At 38.5% G+C, this 21782-nt stretch overlaps 1 protein-coding gene across 4 annotated transcripts in view; it reads right to left on the bottom strand.

Moving 5' to 3' along the window:
- Positions 1 to 21782, bottom strand: part of lrp1bb (low density lipoprotein receptor-related protein 1Bb) — a 270427-nt gene that overhangs the window by 168918 nt on the left and 79727 nt on the right. For all 4 annotated transcript variants that reach the window (XM_051958593.1, XM_051958591.1, XM_051958592.1 and 1 more), the window contains one exon: positions 10980 to 11117. In XM_051958593.1, the coding sequence (XP_051814553.1) occupies positions 10980 to 11117 (138 nt within the window). The remainder of the gene's footprint in view (positions 1 to 10979; positions 11118 to 21782) is intronic.

Here is a 21782-nt window from a genome sequence, read left to right as displayed (position 1 = left end):
GAGGAAGAAAATCCGCTGTAATAGGATTTGATGACACCAGATTGTTTCCTCATATTAGAGAGAGTAATGATATGAGTGACAATATCTTGCCAGACTGTGGAAGAACAAAGTACGATGCATGAAATATTGATTGCCAATGTCTGCTGCTGTTTATATAGTGTGTAGTGGGGCCTGGCAGCAGTCAATCGTAACCCGTGTTACCACAAGACTTGGAACTTCAACTTCTCAAACGGCACAACAAAATCTGAGACAGAATTGAAAATGAGTTTAATACATGTAATGCTTTGATAAACTCCTTGGAAATGACCTTTAAATCCTCAGATGGATCAGAATTGAAAGCCGACGTAGGAAATAGAACACTATAGAGAATTGCAACCGCTGCTTAAGTGACTGCAGCGTGGTAGAAACACACCGAAAAGCACTTCACATTGCAGCGCAGCACAGGAGAGAGGAAAGCGATCACTTTGACTACTTACTGCAAATGTTCCATCCATTAGAGGGGCAAAAATTTAATAAATATGCTAATATGTCAGAGTCTGCAAGGCTGGATGGCAGCACATTTTCAACCTACTGAGAAACACTAAAAAAATTATTGAGCTGTATTCATGGCTAGTCATTTTGGAACAAGAGCATCACTTATCACAGGCTCCTTCACCCTGGAGAAAAGCGTTTGTTTGTTTGAGCTGTCGTAATGAAAAGTTAATCAAGTGAGATAATTGAATGTTGTTCGGAAACAGAGGGTGGGAGGGAAGATGCATGTTTGACATTGTTTTGTTTTTTTTTAGATGGCCTATTAAAGGAAAACAAAGAAAAAAATGTACACTAATATCTCCCGTATTATTTTTAGCATCAGAATGTCAGAGTCATAAAAAATACAATTAAGGTATGTGTTTTCCACAGGAGATAAACTGGGGAGACAATACTTTCTCACTTTGATGTTTAGTAATTACATTTTTTTTTTCTGCTACTTTTCTGCCAGTGCGAGTCTGAAAGCAACTATAATTCAAATCCCCAAATGACTTGAATCAGTGCGTTCTCCTGCAGAGGGCAAACACATTGCCTTTGACAAGTTGTGCTATGACATGGAAATCATTGCTGCATAAAAGTCCAGATTACCCTTACGTGGCAGAAATAGATCCATATATTTTGGGATCAAATACATTAGAGAGCCTGTCAACACAGTGCACCGGGAAAGGCAGCCGCACCTCATCAGTGCAACATTCCGCCTTGTTCAGAGGATTATTTCTGCTGACAATTTGCCGTCGGACTGAATGGGATTGGCACAGGTTCACACCAAAAGTCCAATCAAATACGCAATCACAATCAACTAGCCTCCCCTAGAAGCAATTTATAACTATGTTTGCCTGTTATGATATATATAAATAAACCACTTTAAGTCATTTTTCACAGATCAAAGTCAATACATTTCTGTCATGTATCTAAATTTAAGTGGGTATAAGTTGAGAAATATAGAATGTTTGAACTTGTAATGCCTTTACTGTCATGGTGAATTCAAACTTAAATAGCAAGACGAGGACTCCAATTCTGTTTTTATTGGTGACTGCAAAGAAACAGCTGAATCTTTCTAACTGTATCAGTTCCATTTAATGCATTTTAACCATGACTAATTGAAAGCCAACAAAAATTGAATTGAATAAATTCAGCCTAAAGATGGATTACATATCTAAATAATTTAAGTCAGTATGGCATTGGTTCACTCTAGATAATTTTAAATAATCTCCAAATTCATCTAATGGTTAACTAGAAAAATATAATTAAAAGCAGCCTCGTATCTTGAACTTTATTACTAATGTGCTCCTAGTTGATTAACATTAACTGATCTTGCCCCCTGTTGCGGAAGAAACGAACAAGGTTAAAGCTTGCTAAAGCCATCTGCGTCACTGTTGATTAGATGCATTTCTTAAGAATATTTGAATCAGTACGCTGATAATGAGCAAAATGCTAACACTAAGGCAAACAGCAGATATCTGCAATGAAAAATGAATCATAGAAAGTCAAACAAATCATTGTAAATACAAAACTTAAATTTCAGCTAATTTACTAATGCTGTCAGATAGTTGACTTTGGTAGCTTCATGATTCATTATGGTGTGCCTGCTGTGTCTGTCGCTTTTTAGTGTAACTTGGAACCATTTTCGCTGCATTTGCAAAGTGGTCCGGTATTTTTTTTCTACATCTGCGGCATATTCCATCAGAATGGGCAATCAAAAAGTTCAGTGAGTACGTTTCTAAAGAGCAATAACCATACCTGATTGCCTGATTTGACCACAGACCCTTCAAAGTGATCTCCTTGTGCAGGAATGCACTGCTCCCAGTGCTCCTGCAACACTTGGATACTACCTTCAGGGCCTAATAGGCAAGTTAGGCATCTGCTATGAGCCATAATCTCCACCACTGTGGCCTCCGACTTAAATATTATTTGGGGGAGAAGAATAAGTCACATGGAGCCAAATCTTACGAGTAGGGTGGGTGGAAAGCAACGATTGTTTTGTGGCCAGAAAACCCATGCATAATCACAGCACTGTGTGTGGGTGCACAGCCGCTGGAACACACACAAGCCATCAGGCTACATTTAAGGCACTGAATGCTCGCCCTCAGACGCCTCGGGACGGTACAGTAGAGCTTGGCACCGACAGCGGGGAACGAATTGATGGTGCACAGCTCAGTGAATGTCAAATAAAATGACAAGCATGCTCTTGGTGCACTCGTAACCTGACGCACTTTCTTCAGTCAGAATCCTCACCCTGAGTGCTGCTGTTTGCTGTGAGGTTTGGACGCCTGGACCCACCTCTCATCCTCAGTAATGATCTATGACATGGAGGTTCATTGGCTCATTGTAAGCTGAGAGGACATTAAGTTTGCATTAGCTCTGCTCCAGTATGAGGTGAAATCATGAATGTGCGCCTGACATCGGCCACAAAAACATGTAATACAGACGCTGATCGCGTGATATCTTACGGATTGACTCATGACATTTCCTGCTTGCACCTGTTGAATGCAGATGACCATGTTGCATTCTGTGTCAGCCAAGTATCTGGTAATTTTCTGTATTTGCAGCAGATTTTTGGATTTGGTTGTATTTTCTTTATTTTCCCGTGTCTTCTCCAGTTGCAGGGATACTGTACATAGTTTAAAATGATTGCACAAAGTGTTTAAAAGCTTAGTTAAAGCGCTTTTGAGAAATCTCTTAATTAGCTATCGTTTACACCCAAAATGTGTTGAGTTGCCTGCTAGCTACCTCTCTAAATCATGCAAGGCAAGAACCAACCCTCTGTTGGTCATTTAACCAAGCTTACAGTCCATTTCTTATTTTTTAGCAAACATTGAAAATGATTTGAAGGCGAGTTTCTTGTTTCGCAAAACCATATTTGGTGAGCGTCAATAGTACGACAGCCACCAGCATGCACAGAGCATACTAGCCAAACAACAGCCAAGAGTTTCTTTTTTTTGTGTGTTTTTTTTGTTTGTTTTCTCAAAATGAACCATAATTAGCGACAGCTGAGTCAATTTGCTGACACAGTTGTCATTACAGTGGGTGAAATTAACAGCCCCTCAGCTTAAACTGGTTAGTTATAATCAAAATTGTGGGTTTTGTGACTGGAAAATTACCAATTAAAACTTTCACTCAACTCTCAGAGGGGGAGGGGGTAACAACCAAGTATCATAGGTTGTTTTGCTCTGTTGCTGATATGTTTGCTTATTCATGCAGCAATTGGTTTATGCGTAAGTCCAACTTGAGCCGTGGGACTGAGGGTTGAAACCCCCACACTATAACGATTGTAAAATTGCATAGAGAGAATTGGATATTATATATTGCATGCTGAATATGGTATATGCAGAACACTGATCCAGTTTTCCTTGAGACATCACATTTAAAAGCTTAGCACAAAGAGTGAGGAGAGAGAGATCATGGAGCAGCAAACTGCCCTACTGGGGGAAAACCTTAGAATCAGAGCCCACAGGGGGATGAAATGGAATAGTGAGCAGCAGCAATGACTGTGGCAGCTATGATCGTATTGTGAGCTTTGAAGCAGCTCTTTCATTGACAATGAGAGAGTCAGCACATGCATGACAGATTAAACAGAACGTCATAATAGAGCAGGAGTCTGGATATATGTATACAGTATTTTGTGATCTTCGTGGCGCAACTTATGCTCTGTGAGCTAGCTTCACAGGCCTCACTCTTTTGAGACTGAAATGTGAACAAAGCATGAATTGTATCTATTGTGTGCTGTGTTTCATATTCAAATTGTCCTGCTTTCTGTGTGCGTTTCCTTTTTTTTTTGCTCCACACTTCACCACGAACAAATGGGCTTATGCTGCAGTAAATGTCAAGTAATCGTGAGCCATTACTAAATAAGGTTGTTAATGATTAATGCAATGGTGTGGGTCGAGCTTAGTCTGGGATAAATGCACCATGGTATTTAATGTGTTGTTTAAATGGCAGCAGAAGTGAAAGATGTCATGAACTGCATGTTGTCTGATATTAGCAGACACCTTTTACATTTACATTTTAACTGATAAAAATTCTGTTTTATTCGACTTAACCGTTCTCTCAGAACTTGCTTGGTTTTATATAGGGAAACAAGAACTACAAAACAATAAGAATAAAATGTTTTTCAGTTTAGATTAAGAAAAGAGTCTGAGAATAACCAAGCAATATTACGTGCTATATATAATCAATAAAGCTGAGTTTGGGCTCTTCTGTCAAGGAAAAACAAGGCAGCTTACTCATTGTTTCAATGATAGTATTTGAAATAACATATTTTGGTCCAGCATTGCAAAGAAATGTGATGGAAAGAAATGTGCAGTGCTCCAATCTCACTGTAAACACTGTGTCCATCAAATGGAACAAGACATTACAACAATTATTTCTTGTTATAATCCCTGAGTACCATGAATTTACCTGCAATTAGTGGTTGCATAGTGTTGCACTACAATTTACATGCAACTCCCATTTAATTGCATGTTCACCAAACGCATTGAGGAGGGCACAAAAGTATAATATGAATGGGCAAAGCATTGTATTGAAAACAATCTGCAAACCCTACTGGTGCCAGTATTCACACAGCCATGGAAACTGAACCAAGACTATGATTATTTTTGATCACCTATGTCTGACTCATGAAACTTAATGCTGATGACTTGGACAGGCTCTCTCATTCTCTCTCTCTCACACACACACACACACACACACACACACAAAACAGTGCATTTAGTATTTCCAGTGACATAGTATGCACATAAAAAAAGTTATGATATTCTAATGTCAACACACAAGCAACCAGACAGACAATGACTCAAAGAGGATCACATTTTGATCAAATGAATAAACTTTCTTTGAAAATTGAAGCCAACTCTCACAGAAGAAGTACAGCTATACTTAAAACTGCTGTGGTAATTAAGAATATATAAAGTGTAAAGAAAAATATCATTGAGTTTTATCATTATTTATGTCACATCCTGCACTGTATATAACCAAGGCTAAAATACTGACATTGAGTTTGCATTAGTCTTTGGTGACACTGCTGTAATCGTGCCATTCTGATTTAGTCTGAAGCAAGATTTGATTAATTATTTTGCCAGCATTGCTTGTTTCAGCAACAAAAACTGACAGTTTCATTGGAAAAAATGGTGACAGTGTTACAAACCTGTGTTCTCGGTTAGAACTGATAGAAACATTTTAATATACAATTTTTGGTGCAAAAGTGAAAACCACTCAAATTTGTTTATGTTCACTTTCTGGGACTGCCCTAAAGATAACATATGATGCCAAATTGTGTTTACTTAGGACTGATATTTGTCTTCATCAAAGCAAGCAACAGAGGCTTCCGAGATCCCGCGGCACCGCCATGGGCATGCGATTAAGAATGAGCAAGTTTCCTGAAGGTGAGCGGAAAAGAGTTTGGTGGTTTTCCATCTGGGCACCTTCATATCAAGGCCTCTTGGGATGTTCAGCATGTATATTCATAAGAGGTGGGCAGGAGAGGGAGAGAGAGAGAGAGAAAATAAAGTTTTAAGAGACCCAGCTGGTTGCCTAAAACTTCTCTTTGGTGACCTCAATTTCTCCTGCTTCCCAATGAGTTTGGTCTGTCCATGTGGGACTGAGCATCCTGTACCGTCCGTGTCCCTGACTGAACCTAAGCAGGAGGATCGCGCAGCGAGTCTGACAGACCATAATTTTTATATTTATCGCAAAGTCTGAAAAAAAAAGTGACGGAACAATTAATCCATTAATTTTTGAAATAAAGATATTCATATTTTATACAAGAGTAATTTATTCATTGAGAAAGAATAAATCTTTTCACTGCTTTAGGCAAGGAAATTTTCAAAGCAGCTGACTGCAGCATTGCATTAAGAGGTGGATTGTTAGTATTCTGATCACACATTCTTACACGGTACATCAGATAGCACCTTTTAGGGACATTTAGAACACAGGGGTGCCATGTTACCCGTTCACTGACAAGGAATGGTTGACAGGGCATCAGAGAAAAGAAAGTGAACGGATTTATTCACAAGGTTAAGACTGTGAAAACCACAGTAGTAACATAAAACACCAGGTAATGCGGACAAGCCTGACATACTAAGGATTTATCACTGATTCAAATGATTAAATCTCTTATAAGGACCAAATTATATGTACATACACGACTGTTCAAAAGTTTGGGGTCACCCAGGCAAAATCACACTTCTCTTCATGTGCTAACATAATGTCACAAGGGTTTTTTTTTTTTTTTTTTTTTAAATCACAAATTAGTCTTTCAGCACGATTAGCTAACACAATGTACCATTAGAAAACAGGAGTGGTGGTTGCTGGAAATGAGCCTCTGTATTCCTATGTTGAAATTCCTAAAAATAAAAAAATCAGCCATTTCCTGCTAGAATAGTGAATGGATGTCTAGACTGTCTAGACTAGAAATGTCTAGACTGTATTTCTGATTCATTAGAATGTTGGATGTTCATATTCAACGTGGTCAAAGTCTCAAATAATGAGGTATCCATAAGAGCAAAAAACTTAGCTTCAAGCTTCAGACTGCTCTAAATACCAGATTTCCAACATTTTTTGAATTGTGCAACCCGCTGGCATGAGCTCATCACGTATTTCTTTATATGATAATCTGCCCTAGGCACGGTACTCCCAAGCTAAAAGCCTGTCAAATGGCAGTCTTGTTGTTAAATGGTATGTACAGGTTCTCCCAAAGCAGTCTACTTCAGTAGTATTATAGACATTCAGTATACTCCAGGATACAAATAACTGACAGTCCGGGGAGGTACGACACGGTTGTTTGGCAAAAGCGGAAAAATATTTTACTTTTCCTTTTTAACATCTCCCACATGCACATTATTAATAGAGTTATGCAGAGAAAAAAATATTTATACAAAGCTTTTGATTGAAAAGATAACTCCACCCTGACATCACACAACAAACAGGTAATAATAAGTGCATATTCAGTGAACAGAGATGCACACTTGTACCCTTTGTTGCTTTTGTGTTCGTGCTTTTCACTTTCAGGCTAGATTGTAATTTCCAATTAGGTACATACAATTATGTTGCGCCATGGGTTTACAGTTTGCTTTCAGATACGCCTCACCAGTGGATGTAGTGCTGTTCACAAGCACTGGTTGCTGTTCCTTGAAGAAAGTGGGCCTTTAGGGAGGTGGCCTTAAAGAGCCTGCGTAACAGGCGATATAAGCTAAACAATGACTTTTTTTTGAAATGTAAATCTTGCAAAGCTACTGTAATAGAGTCCTAGAATAAAAACAGGGTTGGAAATGAGCATAATATGTCCCTTTTAAGGTCTATAAAGGCTTGTAGTGAGGTTAATGAACCCTTAAATGCATGGGTACATACCTCGGGTTGCTGGCAACTCAGCACTTCTATAAGGCAGATTGGGGCATATATTACTGGTCCACTTTTTTGCAGTCAACAGTGGATGGAGAAATTTTTTCAAGTAGTGGTAATTCTGATTCTGGTCAAACTAACGACTTAAAGCATTGATCAGTCTTTTAAAGTTGTAGCAACTTTTATTTTTGTTTGTTTGCGCTTTTTTTTTTTGTCTTTTCACACTGGTGGCCACAGCAGGTGAATGTCCATGTTTTCCAGGACAGTCCCCACATGTGAGATCTTCTGCAGGTGATCCAACTGTATGAATATGTCACCAGTCCTAGTTTCTCTTCTCAGTGCTTTTGACTGTGTGAAATAGCTTTGTCATAGTCATGCTCTGGTTCTGCTTTTAAATGATCTCAATCATCGAAGTATGACTGATGGACTTTGGCACATCTGCATTTGCAGATGCTGTCATCAAAACACTGCACTATTAAAAGTAATCTAAAATTGTACTTCAAGTGCTGTTTAATTATTGTAATGTGATGATGCACCATGAAAACAGACTTTCTCATCCTTATGCTTGCCTTTATCTATTCTAACAATCAACAATGGCATCAACAGTATTCACTATCTTCTGTCCAGCATTCTGTTAAGGAAAACAAACAAAACACGTACACTGTCATATACCGGGTCACGAGTGACCTTGTTCAGTATGTATGATTTACTAATTTTTTTAAGTGAACCTTGATTGAAGGCTGTCAGAATTTGTCATATATATGCAATTACAAATATATACATTGATTTCTAAATTGAAATATTTTAATGTTTTCTATAAAGACGTTGTAGCCCGACACACACACACGGTTATTAGTAAAGATGAATGGTAAAAAGCAGCCTGACAGAAAGCTGTCTATGTGGAAGAAATTATAGAAAGAATATTCTTCCAGTTGTGCACTTAAAAAAAAAAAAAAAAAAAAACAGTCTCATCCTGTCGCTCTGCTCAAAAACTGTGAAATGCAGAGCAGTACAGCCGAATGAATCCAGAGCGTTTAAGAGAGCATCAGTGCTTCTGGATGGACTGGTATGTCAAATGGGGCTTTATCTTTCAATTATTATGCATTTTAAGTTATTAAAAAACATATATTTTTGTGGAGGTGTAGGTTTTGAAGCCATAATCAGTAAAATCATTTCAAGCTTGTGCGTTATAAAATTAATACAACATACAGATGTGCTTTACTTGCATATTCAGAAAAAAGTATAATGAACTTTGTAACACTTAGAATTGTGTGGTTGCTGTTACTGTTTTGAGGTTTTTCCTCAACGAGTCTGCATTTAACTATTTCATGCTACTCATCTGCGCAATTAAAAAGCCTTATTTTATTTGTTGTTTATTTTGTATATTTACAGTACTCTGTAGGAGTTTCTAGATAATCTTTCTTTTATTTCAAAATTACAGTAACGCAAAGCAAAACCAACCACACACACACACACACACACACACACACACACACACACACACACACACACACACACACACACACACACACACACACACACACACACACACACACACACACACACACACACACACACACACACACACACACCACACACACACACACACACACACACACACCTATGTTCTAGCTGCATTCCAACAATACAGGAATAGTCCCTTAAAGGTTTGATTTTGAGGAGCTGGAAATAAAGAGAATGATTCAGATGTTCCAAGCAATATGAATCTGGTGCAAGTATGGATAATGAGCACTACTATAAGTGTGCAGAACTCCACTCCTATAAATCTATATATACATATATATAGCTGGTATATCTGTATATCTATAGCTGATATAGCACCTGCAAGATTTTATCACCTTGTCCTTCCAGCATCGATGGATTAACTGCCATTTTTCACCTGTGTTGACACACTTTAGCAGTATGGCACAAGGACTGGGAGATATCTGAGCCTGCAAAAATTGCTTGCGTTTTCTTCCACTGCTGACTTGAGAGTCTCTCTCAGGTGGCATTTTGCATTTTCATTAAATCTGACACAACGTGAACACAGCATTTGAACCGGGTTTACAGACCCCTTACCCTGCCTTTGTGTTTAGTTTGATGAACAGACCTTAAAGTATTATCCCTGAACATCATTGCGGAGCACAGAAACAACTCAGCACATTTAGAAAATAGCCGGGGCAGGGAATCAAATGCATGCTGTTGCAGTTGCATTGCAATTTCTCCAAGGCACAGGCCCCCATGCAGCACTGAGACAAATTTTGTCCATTTTTAGCTGATGTATAAACTTACACCTTTGTCCTCAATTTTAAAACCAAAAGAGATGCACTGTGTAGAGGATGCATAGTGTATTCTGCTCTGTGCCAACAAACAGGCTGTTTGACTCCTCACAGCTGTGATTCCGAGGCTACCACTTCCGTGCACCTAGCACTCACACAGAGACAAAGCCCAGCATGACTTTAGCTGTCTTACAGGTCAGAAAAGGTTGTGGTTACTGCCAGACAGGGGCTACTGTTGTGCCAAGACTGCAGCAATCACGAGGCAAACGCCACCTTATCACAGGAGCCAGGTGTCCATAGCAGCTAGGAAAGTGAGAAACAACAAAAACTTGTGTACAACACAACACCTGGTGCTATTGTCCCGCTGAGTCTTCTGCCTGTTCTGACAGGTAGGATGATGAGAAGTCACCTTGGCAACCAGTTTCACCACACAACTTTAACGGGGCCAACTCAAAGCACCATATTATGAGCTGACGTATACATTATTTATCATCATTTGGTTGATATTAAGTGCAACGAAGGACAGCTTAAACAATGCTTATGTATTTGAAAGTAAAAATGATTCTTTAACTCGTATAATGAGCCGTTTAGCCAAAATTTACTTGGCTGAAGTTGAGATTAATAAATCTCCAATGCAAAGTGCATTAAGAAGAAATAGCGATATATTTTAAAAATTCAATACTGATTTAATGGGTAAATAAATTTTACAACCTTAATAACCCAAATAAGATCAGCATGATCTGATTAATTACCATGGTAATGAGAATACTTATTAATTTATGTATTCGAAACCCAAGGCGAAAAGAATCAGGAAATGAAAGCATCATTAACTCTTACCTCGACAGTGGACTCCTTCGTCGTAACCATCTTCACAGTCTCTGGCCCCATTGCAGAGTTTGTTGAAATGAATACATTTTTTTGTCCCAATACACTGTATATGATTAAGTGGACACCTGATCACCACCTCCTGTGCACCTAAAGGAGAGAAAAGGCAAGCATCAGAAATCTGCATTTATTTTAACATTAATAATTCATGTTTACTGCAAAACAAAAATGAGCTTTAACAATGATTTTTTTTTTTTTTTCCAGCATATGGAGAAGCACTTACAGTGGGAGGCAGAACAACCATATGTGAAAAAATTTGCATATTTCATTGTCGTTATCATTTGTGGTTTTTGCAGGTAAACAATTTTTTCTCAGTGTTTTTTTGTGTGTGTGTGTGTGTGTGTGTGTGTGTGTGTGTGTGTGTGTGTCCTCAAAGTGCTGATACTTCAAGACCTCTTTTATAGAAGAAGGAAGAACCTATGCATATGCAAATGTATTTATATTTCACAGCATTGCTCTTTACACACAACAGATGTTCGCCACACTGCTTTGCAGCCGCACTGGTGAAGTCCTATAACAAACTGCCCGGTTCTCCCTGCCAGCCAGGCAAACAGCAGAGAGCAGCTGTTTAAGGATTCATGAGGCACGTAGGTGACCCTCATTCATGTGGCAGCCACAAGAGCACATAAAACACAGCTGACCAGTACACTAGCACTGTAAATGTGTCACATCTCCACCTTAACTACACTGATATCAATTACCAATGTGCCTTTGCTGGCGCTTAATGAGAAGATTTATCACCCATGTGATGAGATCTGTAACAATCCCTGGAGTTCTCCAACCCCGAAGAACTCCCATCCCAGCACACTCAGACCGTCTGGACTGGGCGATTACTTCTTAACAACATTCACTTCTACTTTGTAAGGTAAGAGATGCTGCAATTAATGTGGCTATTACAAAGAGGGCTGTCATCCCATCCAGATGTACAGAAGAGATGTGTGGACACGTAGGTGTACGTCTGTATTGGCACAATAATGACTCATGTTAGTTTCTCCGCCCAAGCATTTATTCCCTTAAATGATGTCAAGAGATCATCTTCTTTAATGAATATGTCTTGGCTTCAAAGCACTCCGAGCACTAATTATTCAAACTATTTTATGCTGCATTTAGGTGAGTCAAATAGAAGGGATGCTATCTCTGAGAGTTCAGATTTCATACATGAGAAAACTGGCAGTCTCATCTGCTGGGGTCTAAAATGTGTTTGAAATGACTCTTCTTCAATTCTCACCCAGCATGTTTCAGGATGGACTTTGATATTTGCTTTTTGTTCAGGCTTGCGAATACAAAAATCCCAATGTGATTCATTACATCTATGTAGATGTTAGATGGTGATAGTGGTGTGATAGAGATTTAACTTCTGTAGTTCTCCAGCCATCCATCCTCTATACACCGCTTTATCCTCACTAGGGTCGCGGGGGGTGCTGGAGCCTATCCCAGCTGACTCGGACGAAGGCAGAGGACACCCTGGACAGGTCGCCAGTCTGTCACAGGGCTACTTCTGTAGCTGGTAATTATAAATTAAGGATTTAATCGTCAAACTATTCCCAGCTGTTAACATTCCATGCAACTTACCTATCTGGAATTGAATGCATTTTAAAATGAGAAATTCTAATTATTGCCAAATATTCTACATTTGGATTCTTTAAAAAAATGCACTTTCTTATATTATTGTGTGTTATAAGTAACTTTGAGAATCTTTGTACACAAGCAAAAACACAGTGCTAGCATAAGTTCCCAAATACACAGGACAACTTGAAGCCTTACAGAAAAACTGACAGTCTGTCACAGAACATTAAACCCAGTGCCCCAGTGTCCATTTGGCAAATGTGCTATTTAACACACAGCTGTAAGGGTCTGTGACAACGTAACAGTGTTGTCAGCCTCTCCCCTTGCTTTCTCGCCACATGGGTTCTAATCTAATGTGATAAGGGGAGGGATGGCGCATGAATATTCAGTGGTTCTGATCTGTCATGCAGGGGTACACAGATGGTCTCTCAACGGCTGAGGTGCTCAGAATTCCTCTGTCAATTCCCAAACTACTGTACTCATTGGATGATCGCTCAAAGTCAAATATACACGAAAGTACACTATGTTGTGCAACATATCCTCTGACAACTATACTGCAGCTCCTCTCTCCTCTGCTTTCCATTCCAAGGTGCTAATGACACTTTAGGCACATACCCGCATAATGTAAGTGCCTGATCAGTTTAAGCAAGATCCTCTTATCGCGCACAGAGTTACAGTTAGGTCAAAGCTGGAATCTCAGGGTATTATTCATGTTTTCGGTCAGAGAAGAAAGGCAAATAAACAACAATCCGGCAGTAATTGTATCTCCCCAGAGACTATTAGCAATGAATCGTATCTTTAGTTATAAATACATCATGACTGCATTGCACGGAAAGGGCATTTCAGGAACAGCTTTCCTCTAATACATGTAGTTAAAGACACTAAGTGTAGAATTTATCTGTTTTACCTTTTGTATTACCAACACATATTTTCTTTTTTTTTTTTTTAGATAGATACAGTCCATAGACAGATAGATTTGAAACAGCTTAACCACAGTAGGTCCCTGGTGTAGTAAGCAATTCCTGATGTATAAATCAAACATAAAAACCGTACGGTCTCTGTAATGGTTTGATAAATGAATAATATCCACAGATGAAATGGGCAAGCATAATACCAGTTTAATCATAGCACCTTAAGAGGAAGGCAGAGGCTCCCCTGGTAAGCTACAAAAACAGAAAAAGGAAATGAAACAAATGATAGTGTGATATTCTTGTTCAAGCAAAGAGGAAAAACATTCAAGTGGTGCATCAATATTTATTAATGTCTTGCTGTACAATAACACAACTATAAATTAAAAGAAAACATTGCCATCTAGTCTAAATACTGCACATTTATTACTGGTGCGGCTGCAAGAAGTCCAGTATTTACGTTGCAAAAGACCTTTTTTTACAGCAGACATGTTGACTGGCCACAGCATAGGTGGAAATAATCACATTAATGATGACTCAGTTCCACTAAGTGTCCCAGTGAGCCATGACAGTGAGCCAGTATGCACAACAACAAGACCACCCCTAAGTGGAATGCAGCCATCATTAATGCACTTGCTACCTTTCTGCTATGACAAATCAACATTCATTTACCATGAAAAAGCTCTGTGGTACTGCATACGAGCTTCATAATTAAAATATAATTTGCCGCGATGAGAATCCAAAAAAAACAAAAAAAAAAAACAGGGCTTGTGGTGTACAGCAGGTCAGCTTTAAAGGTGAAAACTGAGTCACATTATGAATATTGTCATGTCTTTGAAATCATACATACACAATGATCAGGCATGATCTTAATTGTTGGGGAAAAACACACAAAAAAATTGTAATTAGCTGACTGTTTCTCTACTAAGCTGTCTACAATGCCAAGCTGCAGTCAATTCCAGCCATTTTCAGTACAAAGAAATCGCTAATATTCTATTTGTAAATAAAAATATGACGAGAAATACAGGGAATATTGGACGCGCATCGCGAGATGCATTTCATCGAAAATGACCTATTCATGGATTATATACCGACTTCAAGACATGTTTTGGACAAAATATTTTACTGGCTTGTTTTGTCTGGATGTCCAAGGTTGGATTATGGCAGTTTTTTGTGGAATATTTTCATCTGTGTGTAATAATGAACCCGGAAATGTGAGTCGCGCTGCGTACGTTGAAGAGAACGGATGGATGGATATTCGTTGTTTGTCGGACAAATGTGTTTATATTACCCGCTGTGGTAATCACATCTGAAAGTGGTTTATACCGGTGGATTCATGAGAATCTAAGCTTTCCATCGGTGTATAGTGTTTGTATAATCGCGTTTGCAGTTTCGATCATTTAGCAAATTGCTTATGCAGATCTCAAAGTGTACCGCGGGCGGCACACTGAAGCACAACGGGTTAAAAAGGACTGCTCTTACTGTGTTTGTGAGAAAGGTTCATATAAATGGCCCCTCTTGTAGCACTCATAGGTTTCTAAGTGAAATTTTTCTGAACGCTCTGAGTTTGTTTGATGTTTTCAGAAGTGATGGAGGCAATTGAGGTTCATTTTATGCATTATTTGTCCATTGTCTCTCTGCTATCCTGTTCTATCCTTCTCTCCCCACCTTCACCCTCACCGTAGCCAGTCGAGGCAGATGGCGGGAATCTTTGGATTTAGTCACATTATGGTGAATTGGCACCATGTACACTACGTTCAAAAGTTTGGGGTCACCCAGGCAATTTCATGTTTTTCAAGAAAACTCACTTATTCATGTGCTAACATAATTGCACAAGAGTTTTGTAATTATCAATTAGCCTCTCAGCTCCATTAGCTAACACAATGTAGCATTAGAACACAGGAGTGATGGTTGCTGGAAATGGTCCTCTGTACCCCTGTGTAGATATTCCATTAAAAATCAGCTGTTTCCAGCTATAATAGTCATTACCACATTGACAATGTCTAGACTGCATGTCTGATTAATTAAATGGCATCGTCATTAAAAAAAAAAAAAAAATCTGCTTTTAAGAACATTTCTAAGTGACCTCAAACTTTTGAACAGTAGTGTAAATATTGGGTTGAATTGGGTTAAATTCAGTAGATTTATTTTAATGGATAGTAAACAATATATTGTAATCTACCAAGCATGCTTTCCATTTGAAAGCAGAATAATACCCAGTTTGTTTTCAGAGTGCTTAGTGCAGTTTCACCTCTCTGTGAGGTTAAATTTGGACACAGTTGCACTTTGAGCTAACTGTTGCTGTCAGCTTGCCAACCTAGTCACAGCAATGAGCTAACATGCTGATGCTTAGCGGTGTTTTTCATGCTCCACAGGGAATTAACCTTTTGCATTTTGCACTATTTAGTGACTGTCATCTTGCCACACTATCTGGCCACCCTCTTTGAATCCTTTTCAAGGCAATCCCAGGCAGACGAGCAAATTTTCTGTCATTGCGTGCGCTGTGGGTTCAATGAACACTGCCGCCTGTAGGAGTCACTAGGGTGCTTGCATTTTTTTTGAGCATGGTCATCAAAAGTCATGGTGCTATTTGCCAAATTCGAGTGGTGGCTGATGATAAACCAGCTGGGCCAAACTAATACCTCTATTTAATGTAAAATGAGAGGTTTCGGGAGTGGATTTCAGCAGCTATGTTCATTATGATAATCATGTTAATCTGAGCCACTGCCAGTTTGTGTGGACTAATAAATTACTGAAAGAAAATAACAGAAATTATCAGCAAGGAAAGCTCCTTGAACTTGTAAGTACAGGGATTTACCATATTACTTAAAAATAACGATTTCATTTTCTTAATTTATGGTTAAAGTCGTTGATCAAAGAAATACCCCAATGCCTGACCTACGACAACACCAGTGTTGTTCCCATAATGGCTTTCTAACAGTACCAGGCTCTTTGTAGTGAATCCAGCAATTACAATGGCCTTAGTCTCTGTATGCACCGCATTTTTCAAACCCTAACCTCATTATTTTTCTTACATCAGGAGCACGATGACATGGTGAATCTGAACCAAAGCCAAAATGTCAGAAACAGCAGAGACAGCAATAGCTTTCACTGCACTGTGCTTCAGTGCAGCTAATTCATGACAAGCTTTTCAATAAATTGCCTCATACTGGAACAGTATGTTGTAAGAAATTGACCTGCAGAGAAAACTTAGTTGCACAGCAAGCATAAACAATGACTACTATAATTCTCGTGGCTTAGTTAAGAGTCAAACGTGTAATTAGAGGACAATTCAGGTATGTCTCTACCTGGCATTTTTCCTATAAAAATGGCTATAGTGGCACTAGGGGTCGAGGTAAATTTGCACTCACAACCTCCTCTGCAGCGATTCAGGAAAACAAGGACTTGGGTTAAAAAATGCACATAGGGGCGAGCAGACTGACCCCTGCAACAGCTTTCTAAATGATGATTTTTTTCATGAAACATTTCAAACACTTGTATCATAGTCTGACTACAAGCAGAAAGGAGCTCCCTGGAACAGCCATTAGACTAAATGTAGTTGAGATCCACATTGGGGGCAACTTGCCAGCTGACCTCATCACCCCGCATATTCATTCACACAGGCCGGTTTGTTTACATGTGCCAGACTGACTTGCCTGATGGTTATACTGGCTATTAAAGACTATCAAAAAGATAAATGTAGTGGCAGACCATTATGCTAACTAGTAATTTCCATTTGACTTTTAACCATATTTGTCTTCCCTGTAGAAAGCAAAGAGTTAAATACAACAGAAAAAAGAGACTCAAGGGAATAGTTGAGACGGTAAGGCAAAAATAAACCATCCCAAAAGACAATGTACTTCGGGAAACTGGTGCTGTTAATGCGGTCACTGCTCTCTGAAGCCAACTGAGAGGGAAAAGCTTTGCTGCAGAAAGTGGGACCTGTCGATAACTTGGGAAATTAGAGTGATTCCAGCAGTGTACCTACAAGATTTTTTGTTGAAGTGCTTATTACTGCAAAATCCTGAAGTCTCTCTTTTATTTCTTCACCGCCCCAAAATTGGCTGCAGAAAAGAAAGACCGGTTGGACTGAATAGTTTTAATTACTACATGAAAAGCTCTATGTAAGGAACTGCAGTGAGTGCGTCCCACCCGCAAGAAATCATAGTGGGAACTGAGAGAGGAAATTTACAGTCATGCTGGATAATCAGCCCCAGGTGAAAAAATATCCAAAAATAAACAGCATGTGACACGTGATCAAACACAGGATAGGATGTATGATGTGTATTCAGCTCAGGTTAGAGCTGTCATCCTGCTTCTCAGTGAGTCTCTGCAGTGTGGTTCTATACATCTGGCTTCATATACCTCAAAACTGCACTGAATTATGATGAATAATTAACAGATATAAGATATGATTGAAAATCTCTCTGCCTTTCTGGGCTGTCCCTGTCTTTTTTATGAATGTGTGCAAATTTTCTACTTCTCTGTGTCACTCTTTCTCTTAATTGTTCAGGTGGTTAGTTAAATCAGTTAGAAACAGTAACAACTAATGCATTTCCATTTCTGATATATCAAAGCAAAGATTAGTTAAGTCAGTGATCTGACTAATCTGGCTAATTGATGATTAGAAAACCCTTGTGCCATTATGTTAGCACATGAATAAAAGTGTGAGTTTTCATGTAAAACATGTAATTGCCTGAGTGACCCCAAACTTTTGAACAGTAGTGTGCATTTTTACTCCATTATGGATTTTCCTTTTTGCCAGGTCTCTGGCACAAAAAATAAAAAATAAAAAAATAAAAAAAATAAATTTCAACAGATTTCCTAAAGAAAAATACATTTTAAAAAAAGCACCCCAGTAATGTCAATAGCTACTGTAGTGCTGATTTTCACAGACTTCATGAATGAGCAGCTAAAAGCAAAACAAACTATGCCAGAGATGAAGTTACCAGAAGTGGTGCAATGTTAATGTCTGGGCTCATAAGCTGTGGTGTGGAAGAATAAACATGAAGTTTAAAAAGCATGAATATTTCAGTTTTATCTGCTTGTGTGTCTGTCTGCATGTGTTTATGTGAGCTGAGGCATCTAAAATTAATGGAAACAACTAAGTCCTCACCTTAAACTGTTGGTGGTAAAGCCATTTTTGTTGTCATCCTTCAAGCTTGAAAATGTTTGGATTCTTCTGTGCCTGCATGGGCTCTGTCATGTTGTTGTTTCACTTAAATAACTGATGGGTAAAAGTGTATATTTATAACCGTCATGGAACAGTACTGCTAAATAGGCATTTCTAACCAAAATCTCAGCTTGATTTGACTCCTTGGGCTGTTTATACCCACATCTGCATCATAGCTCAAAGGCGCTTGTATCCTTGGATGTATTCTGGGTGTGTGGCGACACTACTCGTCATAAACAAAATGCGTCATCCCAAGTATGTCGCTGAGACTTTCAGCAGCTCCATGGCAACAAAGTGAGCTGACAAAGTGCAATAAGGTAAATAAGAGCAGAGCTTACTACCGCCACTGCCTCGTTTGACCAAACGTAAAACAATACTCTCCCCAGCATGTTTTCCTTTTAAAAGGCGCAGTGGTCCTAACAGGAAAGGCTCTTTAAAAGAATTATTTTCCTGTGTGACCTTTACATCCTTGGCATTTGAAATGCTGTACTCAGCCAAAAGAGCATATTTTTGCTGTATTTGTCTGACCCCAGACACAGAGGCAATATTTTTCACAAGTCACAACCACCAAGGACTTAGGCCCTACATATACAGGGAGAGAAACAAACTTCCTCTGTTATCATAGGACTAAATGTTTGACTTTTAGTATGTTTAAAGAAATACACACATGCGTTTGGTGACCGACAGTGTACAGTGGCTGCCGACTCTCAGTATCAATTGTATAATGAGTTACAATTTAACTCCTAATTAATGTCACAAAGCTAGTAAGAAGCAGTCAGGACACAGTCTGAGCTGGATATCTCCCTGATGGGAAAATGTGTATGTCATGCCATGTCAAAAAAAATTTCCAAGTTAGGTTGTTTTCTTGCAATATCTTGGGAATAAAAAAAATATATCTAATTTAATTTTCCAGCTACTCCTCAAAAAACACATTTTTTTCTTATCATTTCATTATTAATTTTAAGTTACCTTTTATACTTTTAAAGAAATCATACTTGTATTACTACCCCAAGCTCTTTATCACTGATAATATCATACAAGAGGTGATGCACAAAGTTGAATGGATGGAGAGAAGCAACAGCTAGAAGAAAAGAGTGGAAACATGTCAACAAAAATGGACATTGACATTCTTCTGTTGCTGTGACAAGTAATATTCTTCTTTTTCAATGATCAAAATGTTCAAAATCTGTTAAAAAGTGAAAAATAAACACATTTTAAACATGAAATCATTCTTGTGTGGACAGAAATAGGATGCAAACAACAATACAAGTTATCATTCTTGATCAAAATGACCAAAATGGCATAAAAACACATTGATTCCAATATGGGTGATTTTAGACCCACTGATGGAAGAGTGTAGGGTCCAAGGATTAAGACATCACTACCTAGCCAAGCTCTGGCAATGGTGCCTTCCACCAAAACAAAGTTTTGGCTCTAAATACATCACATGCAAAGAACACACAACTAAATTCTTCAGTAAATAAACAAAGCAGCATTATGGTTTTAGCATCTAGCCGAGTTTGGTAGTATTTCCTACAGTTAGCCTTGCTGATTCCATGCAGCACTCCTCAAAGTCAAGTTGTCTTTTTCATTCTGAACATAGCTTGAATGTGACCACAGGGTATGAAGCCAACATGTTTCAAAACAACAACAACAGAACAGTGTTGGCGTTACTAGAATATTGCCTTTTTTTTTTTAATTGGGGGGGGGGGGGATCAGCCATCACCCTCTTCTCCAGACCCAACATAAAACACCACAAACCATCTTTCCACTGAGACAAAATGGACAATAATTCCACCAAACATCACGTCACACAATGAACAAGCCGACACCCTGCACTGATGAAGTGTCAAACCACTTATGGGATCAATACGTGCAATAAGATTAGTGAATTTCACATTTGGAACAATACATTACTGAAACAGAACAGTGGAGCTGCCTGTCAATATAAACAAAGCAATGTAGACATGATATGGCAACAATATTATCAGGTCTACCAAGGTTAACAATGTATTGTATTTCATTTCTTTTCTGCTTTATTTTCTGTTTTATAATCTTCAATATATTCCCACAAGACAGCTCTACTGAAAGCAGAATTCTGAATACAAATAGAAATATATTACTCGATAAATGTTTGCATATGCAAGGCATACGTTTGTGTTTTACATTTAAAAGGCACAATTTATATATACACATGTAGGTTATTCTAGTGACACTGAAGAAATTACTTGTTTGACTATCTGTCTTGATTAAAAGAAATCCTTAAGTATTATCTCTCCTCGGCTGCATTAACGTTTAAAATGAGTGTTTTTCTCTTGCATAATATGAGGTTTTAGCCAAGCACCTCAGAAATGTAAATGCTGCACACACTATATGCAATCAAAGAGAGCAAAACCATGCATGAAGAGCCCCTCTGTCTCTTTCCCTGTGTGCAGTGGCTTATTATTTGCTGTATATTATGCTGGGTATCCTGTCATATCCAGAAAAAATTCCAAGTTTCATTCCACTGCACAATGGAATAAAGCCAGGTGTGGGCATCCGTGACATCCCAGCTGTACCGCACAGCAAAGAATCAATACAATCAGTCTGCGAAGAGAAATGAGCACCCTCAGGACAATGTGGTAAAGCAATATTTTAGAAAAACTGTTAAAAAAAAAAACTTTCAAAAAGGCCAATTTCTCACTAATTGGAAAACAGCGACATAATTAGTTGATAGAGATACTTTTGTGACCAACTATTACACAAATGTTATAATCTAAATGTTCTGGGGCCAACATCAAATGAATAATACATACAATATATTGTAGCTTGAGAGGCTAAAACCAATATTCACTGAGAATAATGATCTCATTAAGAGTATAATGCACTGTCTTGTATTTAATGATGGTACTGTTCCAAAAACAAAACAAATGCACATTTGTGATGCCTTGTTATCAAGGCATCGTGTTGATTTCATACCGTGTCCGTGCACTGCAAATCCTCAATCCATGCAGCATTTGTGGGGCTATAAGCAAATTTCTCTTTAACATTTCTAGATATTCTAAACAACTGATGCATCATTACTGATGGAAGAAACATGGAAGATTTTCTTTTCCTCATGTCAACTGT

The sequence above is a fragment of the Acanthochromis polyacanthus genome, chromosome 14, assembly GCF_021347895.1.
Source record: "Acanthochromis polyacanthus isolate Apoly-LR-REF ecotype Palm Island chromosome 14, KAUST_Apoly_ChrSc, whole genome shotgun sequence".
In the NCBI taxonomy this organism is placed as follows: Eukaryota; Metazoa; Chordata; class Actinopteri; family Pomacentridae; genus Acanthochromis; species Acanthochromis polyacanthus.
This window is presented reverse-complemented; position numbering and strand designations above follow the sequence as displayed.